We start from the raw sequence: 21,582 nt of genomic DNA, 5'->3' as shown, positions 1-21,582 counted from the left end.
AACTGCCCCACAGGTCGCTGTACTGTGAATAGTTGCGCGTGTCTCATACTTGTAAAGGTATACAACTTACGTACATTGGTGAGGGACATGGAAAAACTTTCATCACTTTGGTAAGAGTTGGAGTGATGGTGGCTCTGGAATTCTCTTCACTGTGATTAATGTCAACCTACCTTCAAAAGCCAAACCCAGAAGCAAGCATTTATGTGCAATTGATGTAACTAAATGTGTAGATATGTTCAAATGAAACACAAACACAAAGTTTTCTTATTTCCAGGATGATTCAACATGTCTCAACATGTCTGCGATAGTGATGTCCTTCAATGTAAATCATATAGCCGTTCGGGCTCTGGATTGACTAATACAGTCATTGTATTGACTCCATAGTGCCGCTGCCGTCTATGGGGTTTTCTATTATTTCTGATCTGTAATTAAATGCTTTTTCCCCCAACTAGGTACTGGCCCTGAAATAATCTGCGTTCTTCACATTACATTTACTGTTGTCACCATGCATTTTATAACAGCTCTAGCGATTCTAAAATCCTTTGATTGTATTTCCCCTCTGCATATCACGGATGATATAAAGTCTTGAGAGCATAGCTGTTACACATCTGGGAAAACGAGAGGAGCCTGTTGGCCTGTTTTTAATTACAGCTAGTCATGTTGGTCATTGTGCCTGACATGTAAATAGTGGTATGTGTTGATGGGATTCATTAGGCATAGCTGGTTTGAGAGGAGGTGGAGTGTAGAGAAAGTGAATGGGAATTGGTCTGTGATGTGGAATACAGGGGTTATCTAGAACACTACAGCCAGAGTACCAGACTATGTCCCTAGGGATTTTAATAGAGCTGTTCTGATTTTGCACACCAGCAGTGACTCACTGTCTGCTAGCTAAACTAAAGTAGTGGAAAAACTGAAGCAGACACTGGTGCCCTAATGCATAGAACCCAAGGACTGCATGTGTGAAATGGTATGACTCATACTTCTAAGAGAAGGTCTACATTTGTATATTCTGGTATGGGATTCGATTGACATGATTTTCTGATTAAAGGCGGCCTGATGTGATGACTGTTTTGTTGGTGATTTTGTTTTGCAGCACTTCTCGGAGCAGATGGAGGACTTCTCCAACGAGCTGTTCAGCAGCTTCTTTGATGACCACCTCCTGGCCGACAGGAACCCACTGTTGGACATGGAGATGGACCCACCCAACCCTGACATCCAGCAAGAACACAGCTACTCCCTGAGCGGAGACTCGGCCCCCCAGAGCCCCTCCATGTCCATCAAAATGGATGAGGAAGCAGGTATGAAAAGCATTATTTTTGGTCCTTCTTCTTTGATCTTGTTCATCAGTAAGTTATCCTTCTCCCGGAAACCCACACACCTTATTATGGTGAAGCTAATTGGCAATTTATTGATGCTTTGACCAAAATTAACAAGAAGCAATACATCTACAGCACAATGCCTTGGCTAAATGTTACTTCAGGACAAAAACAAGAGCTCCACCGACACAACTGCTAGGTGTACACTGTCTATAGTTTAAGAGTAGTGTAAGTCCTACGTCACTGGAATAGCTGTATCAGATCTGTATCCGCGCTCTCCGCTCCTGCCCTATCTCCTGACGCTCCTGTGCCGCACAGAGAACCCATCCAAGGAGCCGAGCTCACATAGTACACTCCCAGCCAAGCCCTGCCCACCCTGGAGGAATCAAGGAAGCAAGTCAGGGAATTCCAGGCAGTCAGCCAACACACACACAAACACACACACACACATCATGTGGCTTCTGCAGCCCTTGCAATGACTCCAAGCTGCAAATGTTTCTCCTTTATTTCCCTTGTGCTTGGGGCCAGGGAAAAGAAGAGCCATAAGTAAAAGATAATAATAAAAAAAGAAAGAAAGGGGATCTGCTAGGGGAGGCAACCTATTCTGAGAGCCACGGACAACTGCCTTGGCTCTTAGAAACGGTTGCGTCACAAGGCTTAGGGTAGACTGAATGCATAACATTGGACTAAACAGTGTGTTAAAAACCACAGTCTCACACGTGGAAATCACTGTTAAATCACTGGCCCCAAAAAGTATACAGGGATCCCCAGTAAGGTGTATGGAACAATGGATGGAATCCACAAATGGATGGAATCTAATGAAATCGATTCATATGGGATGATTGGACACACACTTTCCTTTCACTGAATGTCAATATGAAAGTGTGCATGTAGATGCACAGCACTACCATAGCAGTCAAGTTCACAAACTGTCGACAGAGCAGAGGCACCCAGAGAGCCCTGCTGCCAACGCAGATTTAATTCACAATCCCCTTTGCCCCAATCACTGTAAAATGCCCATTTTTAAAGAGGTTGGCTGTTAAAAGGGGGTGTCTAGCTGCTTTACTGCTCTCCACCTAGGTGTAATGTGTGAAGATAAAGCTGCCATCCCCTCTCATAGCCTGGCTAATGAGCTCCCAGGCCTTGCCCCAATCCACTCAGATGCTGAGTGAGGGGAGTCCGACTAACTGTACTGACCTGCCTGTAAACTTCAAAGACAACCCCGATGCTTCCTCAAGGCCACAACACATGGCCTCATGGGTATGTGCAGGCTGTAGCCATGACATCCCATGAGATGTGAGCTACTGTCTAGATACTGTACATAAAATGACCTGGATGTGCTGTTGGTTTGCATTAATTATTTGTGATGACATGCCAATTAGAGTTAGTGGTGCCCTTGGTCGCATTCATTCCGTGCGTCCTGTTGCTTCCCCGATTTGAATCTTCCCATAGAAAAGCCAAGGCCTTATCATAAAATATTGCAAGCCATGACTTGTTGATGTAGAATCCAAGGGAAAGTTGTTACGACCGTAAAATAAGTATTTGCAATATTTCACTCATCTTTACAGTCCATTATTTATTGTGTTTGGCAAAGTAAAAATGTAATCTATTCCTTGTGGACAATTTAGTATGTTGCCAAGGTTGCCAATACAGTAGACTTTTCTGAGTGGATTGAAGATTTTGACGCCACTTCGGGTTTCCCCCATGGGGTAAAGTCTGTGGACATAAAACCCCAGTGGGGGAGGGATTTACACCCTCACCATAATCAGTCTCCCACTGCTCCCTTTCCCCTCCTCGCCATGGGAATCTCGCCCACACCCCAACCTGTCTTCTGTTAAGGAGCACAACTTGAAAGCTTGCTTACTACCTTTTTATAAGCCTCTGTAATGTTTTATCGATCCAATCAGGGTGCCAGCAAACAAATGAGGGGAAAAAACCAGGCTGCTAACGAGGACCACTGGTTGTGAGTGCTTTTACTCCTGACTTTGAAACTGCAGGACGGCCCCTCTTCAGGAGAGGGCTTTGTACTCACTGGCCTCTCACTGTTTGCCATCTTCACAGAGGTTATTAACGGAGGAGGAAACTCATTTCGGAGGCAGAAAGTCCTCAAAGTTGATGCTATTGGCTTTCACAATCAGCTGCTTCGCGTTAGCCCTGGACCATAAAGAGGATCTATTCTGTAGATGTGCGTCACACCTGCTGCTTTAATGTACACTGATCTGTCACCCAATCTTGCTCACCTCTAGTAGTATCCCAAGGTGTCCCTTTGAAATACACAGGGTTCTTCTTGGGTTGATCCTCTACTTCATGTAGAGTACTAGTTATGTAATGATATCCCCTGAGACATACAACTAATTAGTTTACCACGTCTTCTTTTTCTTCTCCCCAGAGTTTGAAGGAATGTGGTCTTTCAGCCAGGACCTGACGGCCATCCTGGTAAAGCAGGAGCCTGATCAACAGGCAGAGCCTTCCTCCACAGTCCCCTCCATGGGGAACTCATGCTTCCAGCCTCTCAACCTCGCCCCACCACCACACAGGAGCTCATCGGGGGACACAGTAAGAAACTGCAGCCATAGAAACTATCACCTAGAACTTATCCTGATCCATTACCAGGGAAAGCATTTTTCCTGTGTGTCAAGAGCTATGGAAGACTAAGCCTCTTTATAAGCCATAGGGATCTCTCCTGGCTTTCTCCTCTTCGACTAAAACTTGAGCTGTTTGAAGGACATCTATGAATTTGGAATTTGGAGTCTAGTGTCTGGCTGGAACGGCAACCTAAATTCAAATTTTTGACACAAAATGTAGGTCAAAATGTGATTATTAAAAGGAAAAGAAACTGAGTTTGTAAGTGGAGGAAATAAACCATTCACACAGTGCACCCCTACAGGACCAGCACGGTGACTCATGCCTCATTGTCCATGGAAGTAATTCATGGTTTGTGGGGCTGAGGTGGGGCTTAGCAGTCAGATGTGAACCCCAGCACAGCTATTACCAGTTATCACTGGTTACCAGGCCTGTAGCCCAGCACACATTACTACAGTACCGTTCCTTTTCACAAGAGTTATTTTAGTTTGAACATCTTCAAATTCATAGCATATTTAAAGTTCTGTTGAATATTTAGGATTAGGGCATGGTCATCCGATTTGTTCCAGCTGTAAGAATGACCTATATAAGTCTCAAATGGTGAGTGTCCGGGCTACATGGTCCTCAGTTGGATCCCTTCCAACAACCATCAGTGGAAATGGATTCCCTTTCTTCAGTTATATAAATAGTTTTTGAACTGTCTTCAGATGTGTTTACTGTCAGAACCACTTGGAATGTCTCTTGTCCTATACAAATACTAAGCTCTTAATAATACTCTTATTCCAGGGCTCCAAAGAGTTGAACCTCAACCCCACACCTGCAATCAAAGATGAACCCAGAGAGGTCAACCAGTTCCTCAACATCCCTTCAGGTGAGAACCATGACAAAAAGCAAGATGACATTAAGACATTCAAACATCCTCAAGGGCTTATGTATCCAGCTGTTCTAAGAAAGCTTGTATCTTAAATTGCCATTCATTCAATTATTTAGATTCCTCCGTTCCTTCTGAGACCTTTACACACTCAGAGACCCCACCTCTCATCTTAAAGGTTATGTGCAGGTGTCAACAGGCGGCTACCTCCAGTTGATTCTGCCATAGTGCCTTTCTACGAGTGTGTTATTTACACGGGAGGGGGGGGGTGGAAAAACCTGACATGAAGCGTGTGTCACAGTGTCTCACTACAGTGTATTCCCGATGACACGCCATTCTTCCAGACAGTGGTCGGCATGCTCATTCTCTCTCTTATTCAGCTGAATTAGTCCATCTTTGTTAAAGCGAATGGCTAGGCTGTGGTAGATAGGAATAGCAATTACTGCAAGCAAGTATGACACATAATGATGTATAATGTGTTCTTTTCCTAATAGGTATTTCACTATGAAACACTATTAGTGATGGCTCATTTCAGATATGAAGTGTTTCCAATTATAACCTGCTAGCTTTTCGCTTACACATACAGAACGAGAATGCCTCTGTTCATTCATGTAGTATTTTCTGATCTAATTGCTAATGAAGTTAGGCGGAAGAAGCCAACTGAGACTCTAATCTGAAAGTATATTATTAGAGTAGTGGCGCTGGTGATTAAGTGCTCTCATTTTTTTCCGGTGTTGATCAAACCAGCGAAGTAAGATTCTCTTCCCTCTCTTTTTCTATCCCTTCCTCAAGAATGGCAATATTTTCTGTTCTGCACACAAATGCCTTTTTTTGATGTACCAAGATACTATCTTGCATTTCGTTTTTCAATATTTCTGTCTGGAGCACCATATTGCCCCATCCTTTTAAAGAGTGTATCAGAGAGACAGGGAAGGACTACCCTCACCTACAGAGGGATTCAACTGGAGTAGAAGATAGAACTGACCAGATACACCTGTAGAGACGCAGCTGGACCTGTTCAGCCACCAGCCTGCAGATTCCAGTATCCCGGTTAAAGAGACACTTTTACTGGTTGGCATTCATGAGAGATGGCATTCATGATGCAGAGGAATAGCTCCATATAAGACTGAATCCCATCTGGTTGACCATAAATCTTATGTTCAATAACCACAGGTCAGCAGCACCACATGTCCAGTCTAGCCCTGCCTCCCTTCGCAGAGCGCAGTCTGAACAATAACGTCTGCATTGTGTCTGCCTCTGCCTTTGACAAAGTCCATTTTCTCCCATTCTTCGCCTCCCTTTCCAGTAATAACAGAATAAAACCTGGGTCCTGTGTACTCTGGACTCACACCAAACTAAATCCAAGGGTCATACCAGCATGGGTATGGCCTGGTGTTTGGGAACTATGTTGGGGGAAATTCTGCCTGGCACAGATATCTTAAGAAAACACAGTCCTCACCCCATCCCTGTCTGAGCTCCATTCAGATACTTACACAGAGGCTACTGCGGAAGAGTGGATGGGAGGATGGGATCAAGCAATAAAAATAAGAGCAGGCACTGGCTGCCTTACTTACTGGAATTAAGCTGTCTCTATGTTTGAACTGACTCTGTCCAGGAAGTCATTTGCCATTTTAATTATGGATGTCTTGGCAAAACTGACCGTTTTTATGAGGTCTGGATTTGCACCGCTGCTCTCCACTGTTTAAGTTAAATGAACTATTTTCAGCTCGATCCCACGCGACAGATGAAGTCAGACTTCTGTCCCCTCTGTCTCATTATACAGGGACTGTATATCATCATGGGGTTAGATGGGCAGAGGCTTTGAGCATATGGGTCATGTTGCAAGTGATGCATTTCATAACCATTGGAACCATATTTTCTGCCCCCCCCCCCCCTACACACACACACAGATGATCAGCTGCAGCTCCCCCCCACCCCTCCCAGCAGCCATGGCAGTGACAGTGATGGATCCCAGAGCCCCCGCTCCATGCCCCCTTCCAGCCCAGCCCGCCTACAGGCCCGCTCCTCCGCTGCCATATCCTCCTCACCCCTCCTTACCGCCCCACACGTAAGTCCTGAGACCGTCCCACTCGCCACACCCCCCAGCAGCGTACCGTTTGTCTTTTGGTAATGGTGCCAATCAGAGCGAAAGTGAGAAAAAAATTGTACATCAAGTTGTTTGTCAGTAACAGGAACTATGTTTATGTTAATCCTGAGTCTGTGAGTGTGTGTGAGTGAGAGTGAATGTCAGTGAGTGCATGTGAGTCAGTGTATGTGCGTGCACATGCAGTGTTACAGTATCTAAGCCCATGGCTGATCTATGGTTTGCCTTTCCTGATGACTTCGGGCTGTGCTGTGGATGGTTCTCTATCAGTGAAGGAGGTTCCTCCGGCCTAGCTCCAAGCCCTTCCCGTCAGTAGAGTCAGAGCCACCCACGATGAGCTGGGCTGCAGACAAACCCAGCTGCTGGACATATTAGGAGTTCATATCCACATCCTCACACTGACCCTGACCGCCACCCTAGTCTAGTCTCTTCATTAGAAGCTGCCTATGGTGTACAGATACAGTATAATACACACAGTAACACAGTTTCTCCAATTCATAAAATGAATCCTTATTTCTCCACAGAAACTACAGGGCACTTCAGGGCCCCTGATGCTGACAGAGGAGGAGAAACGCACCCTGATCGCTGAAGGTTACCCCGTACCCAACAAGCTGCCCCTCACCAAGACCGAGGAGAAGGCACTGAAGAGGGTTCGCAGGAAAATCAAAAATAAGGTACCCACTCTTACATCCCGGGAAGTAAAATGTAGATTCAGTCCAAAAGAAACTGTACGATTTGCTTCCAGAAAATGTGTAAAACTATTTGTAACCGCAATACTTTTGAATGTATTTTTTTTTACCTGTAATCTCAAAGTAGTGTTTCAGCAATATTAATATTTTAATATTCTCCCTTTTATCATATGAGCTGTTATTGATTTGGGGATCCCTCTCTCCCTTCTCTGTCTAGATATCTGCCCAGGAGAGTCGCAGGAAGAAGAAGGAGTATGTGGAGTGCCTGGAGAAAAAGTAAAAGCAGGACACTCTCCCCTTTCCTGTCTGCCAACTTTTTTCCTCCTCTCTCGTCGTCATTCCTGTTCTCCACTTTTTTTCATTTCTCCACTCCTTCATTGTTTGATTGTTCCTTAGCTAATGCCAATGGCGTTTGTCCATTAAAGCATGCGGTCACACAAGGCCATCTGAGTCACACACAATCACTTAATCCATTCCAGCAAAGGCCTCTGTAGATCACCGTTCCTTACCAGGAAAATCCCTGACTTTCCATCCATGATCATTGTTGTTTTTTTTAGTTAATATTTAAGACCTAAATACATTACAGCGGTACAGAGGTTACTATAGCATTACCATTATGCCTCCTATCACCGCAGACTGTGTTGTGTTAGCATCCAATATTCAAGCACTGCATTTCAATAGCCCATGTTGTCTGTGATTATCAAGAATGTATATTCCAAATTGTCAGATAGCCATGGTCGAATGTATGGATGTGACTTTGTGTCTTACAGGGTGGAGAACTACACATCTGAGAACAGTGACCTGTGGAAGAAGGTGGAAACACTGGAGAGTGCTAACAGGTGAGCCATGACTTTGAGTGACAGACTTTATGTGTGTGAGTGTGTGCATGTGTGAGCACGCTCTGAGTGATGCTAGACACATCCCTGAACCGCCAGCTCCAATCAAGCCTCGGATAACTTTTTCTATTCATGATAGCTGTCTGTGATTTGACTGCTTCTTCCTTCATTAGGTGGGGACATGTTCACAGTGTCGACCATTGTGCAAGTGCAAGTGATTGGGCTCAATAAAAGGCATCACAGACTACACAGACTCTTAAAGGCATCGCAGACTGTGCCAGCCTCTAATTTACAATAGGCATTTCAAGTTGCTTGGATCAAAGTAACAGCGCGACAGTATACCTCTCCCTAATTACAGCACAGAGTGAACCATCACAAAAAGTGCTCACTCAAATCTGCCTGAGAAGGAAACCGCAGGCTGACTCAGCTCCTAGCAGGCAGTCCAAATGGAACACACAGGAGCCAGCTAGGAACAATGTGTGGGGCGCGTGTTCCAACAGCATATGCCTTGCCTTGGCTGGTAAAGAGGGGCCAAAATGGGCTTATCTGTAAATGCGAGATGGCAGCCCAACAAGCAATCTGTTGTCCTAATGTGACTCAAGTAAAAATGTTTTTTACTAGTGATGTATGCATCTCGCATACAGTTAGCTGGATACTCGGCGCTTGCTGTACTTTAATTGACGACGTCTGAAAAGGTTTGGTTCATGAGGAGGGCCAAGGTTGCTCTTGAGAAGTTGAAGGTGTCACAGAGTCACCTCATGCACATGTTTCCCAGTCAAGATCTACTTGTGTTTTTTTCTTTTTCTTTTACACAGTCTATTTTAGTCCCTTGGGAGCAATATGGTTTATAGATCACAACTGTGACCAACCATGGTTCAATTCAAACGTGATGAGGCAATGGACATTCCTCACATGGGACGTTAATGTTCCGTTTCCAGAGTTTCCATGAGAATTTTCCTGTTAAGATTTGACCCAAAAATTATAATCACCTTCATATCCAATCGGACCATAACATGAAGCTCTTCATAATTTACTGTATTTTCAATCTCTGGTATTAACAGCATGCAAATTGTTATTGTGCATCTGGGGTACCCCAAAAGACCAATATAATGCCAGTATAGCTGTTTGCATGTATTTGAACTTTATACTAGGGTTATAGTCACATATTGTGGATATGGCAAATCGTTTCATGGTGTTTGGGTTATGTGAAGGCTAACAATGGAAATGTCTTTTCTACCATTAGTGGAAAACATGCTCCCTCTCATGGTGAAAATATGAAAGCTCACCTGGTTTCATTTCTTATTGCAGCCTGACCCAACACTCATGCTTGTCTAACATACAGTAATTAATGTCTAAAGAGAGAGAGAGAGAGAGAGAGAGAGAGAGAGAGAAATGTATGGAGGAGGTAGAGTCCGAGCGGGCCTCTGCATTGCTTGTGGTTTTGAATTGCTTTCTATTTGGGCAAAGCTTGTATTTTGTGGTGAGGGGGAGAGACTGTGGGAGCTTGGTTCACACACTAGAAATAGAGACGTCTTATATAATTTCCAGCTCTAATTCCTCAATGTGTTATTCTCACATTATCCTTTTTCTCAGAGATGAACTTCAATGTCCTGGATGCTCAGAAGAGCAAGACAATTATGATTGTTTTTGTAATTGTTTATTTTATGTTCAATCTTAGTTAACTTTGTACTCACTTTAAAATCACGGTAATAGCCAGATGGAGAGGGATTATTTGGGGGATTTACAATACATTTCTGTGAAATGTCACTGTCAGTCATCTGTGTGTGTGTTTGTGTGTGTAATGGTGCATGCTTTGCGTTATCCGACAGCTGGAGCTAAACTGGATCATTGTAATGTCTGACAGTCGTTAGAGTCTGCTCTTCTGGAGAACGTTTTAAGTTCACATGAGGATCATTATTGTAGATTCTGTAAATGAATACAGTTGTATTATTAGTCAATCTGAAACATGTATTCTCTGCTTCCTCTCTCAAGAACTCTACTCCAGCAGCTCCAGAAACTCCAGGTCCTGGTCACAGGAAAAGTGCCCCAATCCTACAAAATGGCCTCAACGCAAACAGGAACATGCCTTATGGTACTTTGCATACTATTTATTATGATACACACATGCACCAGACATGCAAAATCCCATTTAAAAAATGTGGGGGTTTTCTTTGCTCCCCACTGATCTAAGATACTGTGTAGTTAGTGTTCCTTGGACTGGATAGTCACGTCATGTTAAAAAGGGAAAACAACTGCTTTGTTTGTGAAAAGACTCACAGCAATGGACAGGGACACTGGCTTGTGGCCTGGCCTACTCTACTATAAAACACAGAGGCGACCCCATGAACTCAAACTGGCAAAAGCCTTCTCAGCTGGAGAACAGAACCTCACTAGCACACTGTTCTCATGTTGACCATGTGCTTTTGTTGATGGTTTCTGGTTCCCTCCCGCCAGGTGGTGGCGCTGTGCTTTTTCCTGGTGCTGGGCTCCCTTGTACCTTGTCTGCCTGAGCTCTCCTCCCTGTCCCATACCGTGAAGTCCTCCTCGCCCCTCCCCTCGGCTGATGTCTACACAGCCAGCCAGGGTATGTCCCCTACCCCTCACCTGTCACCTAGAACAGAGTTTCAGGAAACTCGGTCCTGGGGCCCCTCAAGGGTGCACTTTTTTTTTTGCCCTTAGCACTGCACAGCTGATTAGAATAATCAGAGCTTGATGATGACTTGGTTATTTGAATCAGCTATGTAATGCTAGGGGGAAATAACTAAACGTGCTGGACCAAGTTCGGGAAACCCTGACTTAGAATAGTCCACCATCTACAGCATGACAAACACAAAGCCTTTAGCTTGTTGTCCCATACATATCACATATTTTCAGGTCGCATGTTGCTTGCCTACCAGCACTTCCAGAAATAATGTCAAAGGGAGCATCGTGTGGTTGAATTACACGTCAATGTGGCGTTACATCTTATCTTGTAGTGTTTCAAAAGCGACAGACTCAGGCGAGTATGTTAGCTGATATCCCAATATCCTTCCTTCTATTATAATATTCAGCTTGATGACCACAAAATGGAAATCATACATGGACCTACTGGCTACTCAGAATTGGTTGGTGAGGGCTGGGTTGCTTTAGAAACCTGAAGTCAGCATGGCACAGGAAACTGTAATGAGTTGTTCTCCCTGTAAAACTCACACACCTGCTGAATAAAGATGTCCGCCCTGCTCAAAACCATTCCATTCTTCAAAAGAAACCGACTTTTTACTGTTTGTTTTTCATTTTTTACACTATAGGAATGGTTCTATGTTCCTTTGTAGTGTTTGAAGGATCAAGGCAGTGATAAACTTAACATCCTCTATTTATCTCTGTCTGTGTCTGTTTAGTCCGCTCCCGCAGCCTACTCTTCTACGACGAGAGCTCCTCGTTGGAGGACGGTCACGGGGGCTTCCTGAAGATGGAGGGGGACGGCTCGGAGGGGGCGCCCCTCGACTACACCGAGGACCGGTCGGCACATGACAGCCACGGAGGCGAACACGAGAACACCAAGTACCTCAGCAAGGTTCACTCCGATCCGGTGGACTACAACAGGACCGGCGCCCAGTTCCTCCAAGAAGAGCCGCAGTACCACAAAATGTAAACTGAGGCCAGACAAGTAGGGCTGTAGACTCTGTCTCCATCTTTGTTAATGAGAAGATTCTCACAAATTGCTCTTCAGAACAAGGGACTCGTTATTTTATCAGTGCTCCTTGTAATTACTCAAACATTAACAAGAAGAATGTATTTTAATTAACGTGATTGTTAGGTTACCAGAGTTTTTTGTGATACTGATGGACTATTTCTCCCTTCCACAGAGAGCCAAACCCCGAAGGAGGAGAGGAGTACTTTTAACCTTGAGGGGCGGAGCTGCCAAAAACACAGGCTCTCCAGACTCCTTACCCATGTGGATGTGTAGTGACACTACGGCGCCCCCTAGTGTGCCATCCCCAACCCATCTCTCCCTGCACTCCCTGCACTCCCTGACCTCCTGCAGTAGCTCCCTGGCCTTCCTGTTCCACCCCATTCCCTGAAGTCCCACCTGATAGAGAGGATGAAGAGGGTATGTGAAGAAGATAGAAATGACGGGCAACTCCAATCAAAGCTCCACAGGAACTTTTCATCTCTGACTGCTGTGTTTGACTGGAGGCAGAAGCAGGAAGTGAGAGGGGTTTGAATTGAGTAACTTGTTGAAACCTCTGTGTGCTATGTGTGTCTATCTGCACGTTCAACTGGGTGAGTGTGGTTGCAGTGCTTCTGTGCAGATGAAGTGCTCCTCAGATTCCATCACACTGTTGCTTTTTCAAGGACTTCTACAAATATTTAGAGCACAGGGGGTACTTCAGGTGTAGGGGGATCTATAGCAGATCTATAGCAAATTGGATAGGAGGGTGAGGGGGATAGGGATGTGGGGTGTTGGGGGGGTATTTATAATTCCAGTTGTTCTGTTATAGAAATTCCCTCTCCTACTTCACAATTGGTCATGCAAATATTTTAATACATACATTCCAAAGAATGTCCTCTTTTACCTTTCGCTTAAAGCGCTTAAAATGCACTCTATTGCCTCATGCTAGAATTATACATCTTTCAAAGGCATTTATTTTTTACATTTTACCACATTTTGTCCCATAATGTTTAAGCTTGTGTGTGCATTGCACTTTTTTTTCTTCAGGTCAACATTACAAGCTAATGGGTATAAGTGCCTTCAAACTCTTTCAGTTTTTGTATTCTCACGCCGTCCACATGGGGTTGTTTATTTTATTATTTGACTCTTTATGCAAACTAAATCATATGTAATATATACGTATTATTGGCATCAAAAAAGAGCATATTTATTTTATGCAAAAAAATATTGTGAACTTTCCTTTTTATGAATATCAATTATGACGTCATGTTTACATGATCTTGTTGTCTTAACTGTTACACAGTTTGTCTGTTTTTGTATTTATTTCTGTATCAAGAAAGTTTTGTATATATTGAAAAAAACATGAACAGGGACAATCAGTGTAAATGCATACCAAGGGTGTACAATACCTCCTCACTGGAGCAAAGCCTTCTCAAGTCCAAAAGACTCAAAACTGCCCATCTTTACAAAAATAGTCAAAACACCACCACGAGAATAAATTTTCTCCACACAAAAAAATGAATGAATATCATCATTATGCCAAAAGTCCATTCAGCCCTAATGTCATTGTGAATGTGAAAATAGAGTATATTTTAAATTGAATATCAAAGTTCAGAATCCACTGGGAGTTAAAAAAATAAAAAAAATAATCGCATCGCGATTTACAGTAGTGCCCAGAAAAACTGTTCACTCTAAAGAACACTGTTCTGTTGATAATGATTCTTAAAAACAGTCACTCCAGCAGCAAAATAATACAAAAAGCTTTTCATGCAGCGTTTTTGTTGTGAAGAACCTTGTTACATTGAATAGAATATATTCTGGTGTTCCCTCCTCTTCCTGCTGTGTTGTTTCAGGGCGAGAGAGGGAGAGAGGGATTGTGTAAGGAGTGAGTGGGGCGGCCCCACTGACGCTAAAAGAGATTGCGTAATGCTAGGCAGGAGGGTTGGAGTAGACAGCCCAGGCTCTGTGGAGGAGGCATGGAGGATCTGGGTCAGCCAGTGGCCTTGGAGTCTTAGCTTAACGTCCAGTCTGTTGCTCTTCATAGATTTCACTTGCTTATTCACAACTGTGGCTTGTCTGTGTATAATCAGGGGAGGCCAGACTCACAATCCTTCCATGTAATTAATATGTATTTTACTCTAACATGTCATTAGATTTGCATTATTCATTTTCTGTCAAATGGTTTGTAAAATCACTACCTACCCTATTAATCAGAGCCATATAATTTCTAAGTCGGTTTTGTTTCCTAGTTGTCGCCTGTCTTATATCTTAGTGCACATTACCTGACAAATGTAGAGTTGGTTAACTGAGTACACTGATAATGTGTGTATATTGAAAATGTCAATTGCTTCCTGTCAAGATACTGTTTGTCTATGTTTGTCCTTTCGTTTGATTAATAGATGTGTAACTAAGGTTCAACCAGATGCTCTGGAAGCTGTCCGGCCCTCACCCACTTGCCTTCTATAAACACACTTTTTACTGATCAAATGGTTGCTTAGTTGTCCCAACCCACCCCAGCCCCCTCTATCCTACCTGCTACGCCATCTTTAGCTTGTCTTAAAGCAGTGCCTGGTATAAATCACTGCTACTCTATATTCTATAATCTGTCCAATGTGCTGATCTTGAACAGGCTCTCTGATGACTGTGTCCACACTAAACCATTGGGGTCGTGCATGACACAGTAAATCAAGTCAGACTGAGTTATCTGGTTGAACCAGGGTCAATCTTTTGTCATTAGTCCCCCAAATGTGTGGTAGAAACCTGCTTCAGAACCTGTGTGAGGGGTTTTACAAGGCTATTATAATCAAAGTGAAATGATGCAAATCTTACCAAACATTCCATGTGTTTGTTGGCGTTCGTAATGTGTGCCCTTTTGTACATAAGACAAAGTGAATGCTTTTGCTGTAAATAAGGGGATGTATTTTTGTATTTGAAATGTATTTTGGTATTCACCTGGCGCCTTTGGGAAGGAACTGGCCAGTTGCTGACCTTTCACACTGTGGCTGTACAAGTAAATTGCATGTGTTTCTGGGTAAGCCACAGGAGCCTCTCTGTATTGCCTTTCTGTATCAGTCTCTTTAATAGAAGTGTTAGTAAGTAGAGTTAGTATCAAGCAAAATATACAAAAATTGCATCAGCATAACACCGTCTCCTTCGTTACTGTGTCTCTGTGCCCTGATATCATTGAGAAACGCATTCGGTGCAATCATTTGCATTCCTTGCAATCTAGTTTTGGTGCCTAGTGGTTGTTATATCATTGGGAAGTGCAGGCAAGCTCTATTCTCAGTATCGCCACGAGAGGTCGGCCTTTGTTAGTCCATCCATTTGGGCTAACCTGATTCTAACCCCGTCATCGCTCAAAAAGTAGACCACTCTTTGCTTTTCTTAACTGAACCATAAAACACTAGCACACAAGCCCTTACCCAAGTGGCTGTCTCCACTGTATCATATCAGAACCTAGCATAGGTGTTTGTTTGGTATCAATGTAGAAATATGAATAGAAAAACAGGTCACTTCCTGCCTGGAAACATAATCACAGCTCTAAAACATATGAGAGCTTGGAACAAGCCACTACATCCAGAGGTGGCGAGCCAGTTCAATCACAAGTATTCACTGCCAATCCAGTGGCAGAATATCACGTACATGTGATAGAAACTTAAATGTTTATATACCCCCTTCAAATAAAGTGCGGGTGTAATTTCGGGACCACGGTACAGTATTGTGCATAGGACGGCTCGAAACTGCCCATTTGCCGTAGATAGGACACGCATTTTTTTTGTTGCTACATTTTTGATTTCATAAACACATCGCTTCCACCGAGTAGGAAGCAGAATGTCCTCTTTCCCCCTTGTTCGCCGCCTATATATCAACTACATGTCAGTGTAATAACTCACTCTTTGGATTAGAAAAGGGGGAAAGGGCTTTGTCCCAAAAGCATTTACCATGCAGCTTTATGTAATCCTCGTACAGTCCTTGCCTTAATCTCTGTATAAAAGGCCAGAGAAGGGTTTTTGCATCCTCATGTTGAGGTGTTGCTCTCCCGGGTGAATCTTAATATAGCTGTTTGTTTTGCACATGTAAAAAAGCCTCCTATGCCTGATATATGACCGTGATGCACTTAGATTGATCCGTTTTCTCTGCGCATTGGCTCTGTTTTTATGGAGAAGAATATTTCATGTATTCTCTGTTACCATTGAAGTATTCAACAGCTTTGTCCCGTGATGGGGTATTTGATTCAGGACTCAAGACTGGGCTGCCATGGCAAAGAGCAGACAATTATAAAGTCTGGAAATCCCGGGCTGTCTGTTTCTCACTCATTGTGACCCTAGGGAGTGGTTGTAGGTGATGAGAGTTCCTAGTCCTCTCATTTCCATGGAAATGTCAATTCACAGTCTAACCTAGTTACCTCTTCTTCATCCAGCACAAACCACCTGAGCACACTTCTCACCACAGTACAATACAATGATTCTTTGTAAAAAAGACTCTCTAGATTGAATATGCACTGCATGAAATGTCTAGTATGAATGATGGGAATTGTGGAGTGCATTCTTTGGACTGGACTAGCAGTGACACACTGAATAAATAAATGTTCAGCTTCACTCCAGCTCCCAATATATTACAAACCGAGGTAAGTAGTAGAGATTATTCCACTATCTTCGCATGCTGAAGAGTCTCTCGATAAACACCTTTCTCATATAGCTAAAACCTAAAGTCTTGTCTAAATAAATTAAAACAGCGTCTGATCTGCTCCATTACATTTCCCACATTTCCAAGGAAGTCGATTCAAACTGTCACTAAATCGACTGTAACTAGTCATTTACATGCCCCAAATGCATATACAGCATAATTCATTTTTCTATTTATTTGTATTTAGTCTGTTATTTCAGTCAGGGCGCTATACAGAGGTGTGGCTCCCTCCTATTGACTTTGGGCGGTGGAGCAACTGTTTCATCCAAACTGCAATGTAAATTAACTGTATGCATATGCATTCCTGATTACACGACTATATGTTTGGAGCGTCACATTGTCTATGGCAGGTACATGATACTTTATATACATGCATATTAATTATAGATATTTTTTATTTAACCTTGATTTAACTATGCAAGTCAGTTAAGAACAAATTCTTATTTACAATGACGGCCTACCCCGGCCCAACCCTAACCCGGATGACGCTGGGCCAATTGTGTGTCGCCCTATGGGACTCCCAATCACGGCCGGTTGTGATACAGCCTGGAATTTAACCAGGCTCTGTAGTGACGCCTCTAGCACTGAGATGCAGTGCCGTAGACCGCTGCGCCACTCGGGAGCCCAATGCAACAGAATAGAAAGCAAAGCATGTTGTATCCATGTTATAACATACACTTTGACTCGAACCCACCGTGGGAAATTAAGAGATTAAAGGACATACATTGATGTAATGTTTTCCACATACATACCGAACATGATATCTGCTTTAGTTCACTGTGATAATAGGACACGGGCGGTGCTCTCAGATGCCAACCATTAGGAGGTGTCTGGGTCTGCCACCAGAAGATCACACAGTGAATTTAGAGTAATTCCCTTTTAACATCCCCCTATCCTACATAAGATCCTTAGCTGGAGTAATCGACCGCATCCTAACGTCCCATAAACTGAACGTACTGAAAAAATACCCGGATCCATATAGCTGTGCTCCGTGCCGCATGGATTGTGGGTATTAGACCAAAGTTATCTGTTCCTGTCCACATTCAACTGTCCCCTTTTGACAAAAGACAAAAAAGGTGTTCTTGCCTACTTGTAAGTCATATTTTAACTCCGTGTTTAGGACAAATGGTCGGCATTTCCAACAATCATTCAGGCATATTTCATCTTGTGGCTGCGATGGTCTGACTCACTGTATAACAAGAGCCCAGGAGAGGTCAGACATCGATTGCCCCAGTTCCAGTGTAACCATTTTCATAACCATCGTCGTTGTACTAATCATTCAAATAGTTCTAAATTGCAGTGGGTCCAACAACTAATTAGGCCCATACATATAGTCTACCTATAACAAAATGCTCAAAATAACCCAATCAACTGCAAATGATCTCATGGCACTGTTTTGGTGTAGTTTTCCTTTGGGATCATTTGCGCAAAAGGACAGCTTCCTGTTTCCTAAGAATTGCATTAACCAGCTCAACCAGTTTTACAGCCCTTTGAAAGGACGATTTGATAAATGGCTTAAAGTAGGTTATATTGTGTGTAGCATGCCATGGTTGACTAACATAAGGTTACACAGGTTAATCATCACTCAGGCCTTTTCAAAGTATTGTTTGAGTTAGGCCACCACAGTGATGTAGTCTTCCTAATAAAAAAGCCAACGGCCAACTGTGAACAATGCAATGGATCAATGTGGTAACATACCCAATTGAAGAAGAGTAGCCTATAGGCCTAATTGCATGTTTGGTTCACTGGAAAATAGAAAGGAGGTTGGAACAATTCCAGTTTAACCTCCAATCTTTTATTTGATTGGAAGTGTTTTTATTTTCTCAGAAAGAGTTTACAGAGATGCCGCCCGACGCTCGTGAATGCAGAAGTTAGGGGAGAGACCAGTGTGTTGTGAACAACATAAGCATGAGCAACAATAGTGGAATCGGAGGTTTGCCTTCTAAGTCCCCCATTGAAACTGATGCAAACTGATACACATATTTAAATCATGCCACAATTGTACTACATAATGCTAAGCAAGGTTGGAATGTTGTTACTTCAATTTAACGAAACACAAGTATTTATTAATTTGACACCAAAAAAGTACAAATCTGTTGAAATCGCACTGTGGATGTAAAGACTCCAGGATTTCCTGGATGCAAAAATGTTTGACCAATTACAGTTTATGTGACAAACAAGCATAGCAAATGTAGAGAATCTTGTACCATCTAAACTGCAGTGAAATATATTTTCAATAGCCAAAAATATTGTATTTTCAGCTGTTTGAAGCTGGTGTACAAAACTGTAAGTAAAAGCTGGAAGCATAGAAATAGAGCACATAGAACAGATCTACAGCTTCTTAGACTTTCAATGAGAATGGCAGATCTACCTACACACAGTTCTATGTGAATTTGGTCATGTCCATTATGAAAAAAAGATTGCAGTCAGAGTGCACGATAACTGTAGTATGCTGCAAAAACTAACACCATTTTTTTACTGCAGTAATTTTGCAGTGTAACTGCAGTTACAGTGCTGTATAACGCAGTTCAGCTGCAATACACTGCAGTTATTCTGCAAAAATAGGCGGGGTTTAGTATTTTGTAGCTGTGGTAACTAGCGACGACCCTGTAAACCTACAGGATTTCCTTCTTCGCGTGAATACTGTCGACTACAACCATATTCTGCCTAACAAAGTCAGTATCTGGAAAAACATATTTGTCACATTACAAGACGAGTCATAGTTTTGCTTTGGACTTCTAGTGTTGGAAACAAGATACTTTTTTTTTTTTAGGTTGCGGCGCTCCAGAGTTACTACACAGCACGGTGTCGATGGCTGAGGCACCGGATACCGGGGACAGTATAACCCGTATCGTCCATAGCTCTACGGATTCACCCACGGCGATACTGGTGCCACCAACGTTAGAAGAACTGGCTGAGGAGGAGGACGTTTTCCTGCCCGAAATGGTATCACCTTGTCCAGTCTTCAAGACGGGAGATTGTCCAGGAAAAGTGTCAACGCGGTTGGAAGGTGCGGGGGCATTGACAGCGGATACCTGCTTCCACACTATTAGGAAGCAGGTATCATACAGGTAGTACATTTTGCATTTATTCCCACTTCCTATCCCAAACCCGCACGATTTTTCAAATAACTACTTCAACTGGCTAGTTTTGGAATTGTTACTTCGTTTACTTGTTGGTTATTACTGCATTGTCGGAAATGGAAGCACAAGCATTTCGCTACACTCGCATTAACATCTGCTAACCATGTGTATGTGACAAATAACATTTGATTTGATTTGGCTACCCAAATCTCTGAAGTTTTCTCAATTGCAACTTGTGAAAGTAAACATCACCTGCAGCCGCCACTATCTCACCTGATAATGCACCCCTTAGTGTGGCAGCTACTGAAGCCTATTTGTCATTTAACATTTACATTTAAGTCATTTAGCAGACGCTCTTATCCAGAGCGACTTACAAATATTTGTCGGCAAGACAACATGTGTTCATGTGAGCTGACACTCCATTTCAATATGGTTCTTCATCAACTAGATAGGCCTACATTAAAGTTATCATTAGGCTACATTATCCACTATAGCATCTTATAGCAAAAGCAATATCACATCTGTCATTTACCCTGATGGGTATCATTCTTACTAAAAGCACCTGCTGATGTCCTATGGAGTATAGTAAATACATGCTCATTCATTTCATGAATGGGGATCTCAAGAAACATACTTCGGTGTCCTCCTCATCATAACATAGACCTCACCCCATTAATTGCTGAGCTTTTGGATTAAATACGCTATCCTGTTTATTAGAATCTGGGCTATTTCAGCTGGTTTGTAGTATTGTACATTTGGCTGGCTGCCAACAGGCTGTTGACTCTTTCTTGACCCTGTATGTTGCAACTCAGTGTGCTGTGCAAGTGAATGACATGACAGAGCAAGCAACTTGTCTTTGGTCATGAGGCAGTGATTCACAGAATGACCTTTGACCATGACCCCTTACACATGACCCTTGGACATGTTTTATTAAACATTCACACAGACATTACTACCACACTCTGTTACATTTTTACATGTTAGGCATTTAGCATACACTCTTTTCCAGAGCAATTTATAGCTAGTGCATTCATCTTAAAACTGTCTGTGCCCCTGACTGACTCACATTCCATCTTTTTTATTTTATATAATGATTTGAGGGACTCTTTTTCTGTGCAGGCTGTGTAGAGTGATGCGACTCTGGTCCCTGGGTGTTGGTTACTGAGAGTCTGTCACTGCCAGCGGATGCTCTGATGTGTTCGTGGCTCTTATGTAACGGAAGGAGAGCAGCAAGGGATCATGAGTTTTTTTTCTCCCATCATAAGTAAGAGGCACTTACAAAAGGGGATTAGTGAGCAGAGCCCTGGGCTGGCTGCATCCACTGGCTGACTGGCTGGTCCATAGAGGCCTGATGATGCTGGATGGTTAAGGCTGGCCTGGCAATGAGTGAGGCTGAGGCCATGTCAGTCTGGCTACATAAACACAGATCAGCCATCGCTTTCCTCGGTGTCTGTGACTAAGAGCGTCAATATAGCGACTCAAACAACAAGGCCTGCGGTAGTGATCTCATGTGTGATTCAGATGTTATCAGATTCAGACAGCAACTGCAGCAGGTGGACAGTTAAGGCGATAAGTTAATGCGGAATGTTATGTGCATCCATTCTAAGAAATGATGTGGCCCCCTCAGTCTCCTATCAGAATTGAGTATTCACCAAAGCTGTTGTATAATTGCATAGTAATGATAACTACCTTTTTGTTTTGTTTTTGATTAAATTAGTATTGTAGATTTAGTGAAAAGCTGAAATTTGTGATAAATACACAA

The 21,582-nt window shown here is 43.0% G+C and overlaps 2 protein-coding genes across 5 annotated transcripts in view; both read left to right on the top strand.

The window, feature by feature from the left end:
• LOC135546972 (cyclic AMP-responsive element-binding protein 3-like protein 1) overlaps positions 1-15,193 on the top strand; it is a 28,611-nt gene extending 13,418 nt beyond the window's left edge. The window contains exons 2-12 of one of the 2 annotated variants that reach the window (XM_064975535.1): positions 1,094-1,298; positions 3,706-3,872; positions 4,686-4,770; positions 6,681-6,838; positions 7,399-7,548; positions 7,781-7,839; positions 8,334-8,402; positions 10,392-10,491; positions 10,854-10,983; positions 11,777-12,026; positions 12,245-15,193. In XM_064975535.1, coding sequence (XP_064831607.1) covers positions 1,094-1,298; positions 3,706-3,872; positions 4,686-4,770; positions 6,681-6,838; positions 7,399-7,548; positions 7,781-7,839; positions 8,334-8,402; positions 10,392-10,491; positions 10,854-10,983; positions 11,777-12,026; positions 12,245-12,281 — 1,410 coding nt within the window. In that variant the 3' untranslated portion in view covers positions 12,282-15,193. Of the gene's footprint in view, positions 1-1,093; positions 1,299-3,705; positions 3,873-4,685; positions 4,771-6,680; positions 6,839-7,398; positions 7,549-7,780; positions 7,840-8,333; positions 8,403-10,391; positions 10,492-10,853; positions 10,984-11,776; positions 12,046-12,244 lie in introns of both variants that reach the window. The other variant, XM_064975543.1, reaches the window with a different exon arrangement.
• A 4,139-nt stretch (positions 15,194-19,332) lies between these two features.
• Positions 19,333-21,582, top strand: part of LOC135546911 (diacylglycerol kinase zeta-like) — a 117,954-nt gene continuing 115,704 nt past the window's right edge. For 2 of the 3 annotated variants that reach the window (XM_064975512.1, XM_064975494.1), the window contains exons 1-2: positions 19,333-19,412; positions 19,511-19,808. In XM_064975512.1, the coding sequence (XP_064831584.1) occupies positions 19,549-19,808 (260 nt within the window). In that variant the 5' untranslated portion in view covers positions 19,333-19,412; positions 19,511-19,548. Of the gene's footprint in view, positions 19,809-21,582 lie in introns of all 3 variants that reach the window. The other variant, XM_064975500.1, reaches the window with a different exon arrangement.

Source organism: Oncorhynchus masou, chromosome 1, assembly GCF_036934945.1.
Source record: "Oncorhynchus masou masou isolate Uvic2021 chromosome 1, UVic_Omas_1.1, whole genome shotgun sequence".
Lineage (NCBI taxonomy): Eukaryota > Metazoa > Chordata > Actinopteri > Salmoniformes > Salmonidae > Oncorhynchus > Oncorhynchus masou.
Note: the sequence above shows the minus strand (reverse complement) of the source record. Positions and strands in the feature narration are given on the sequence as shown.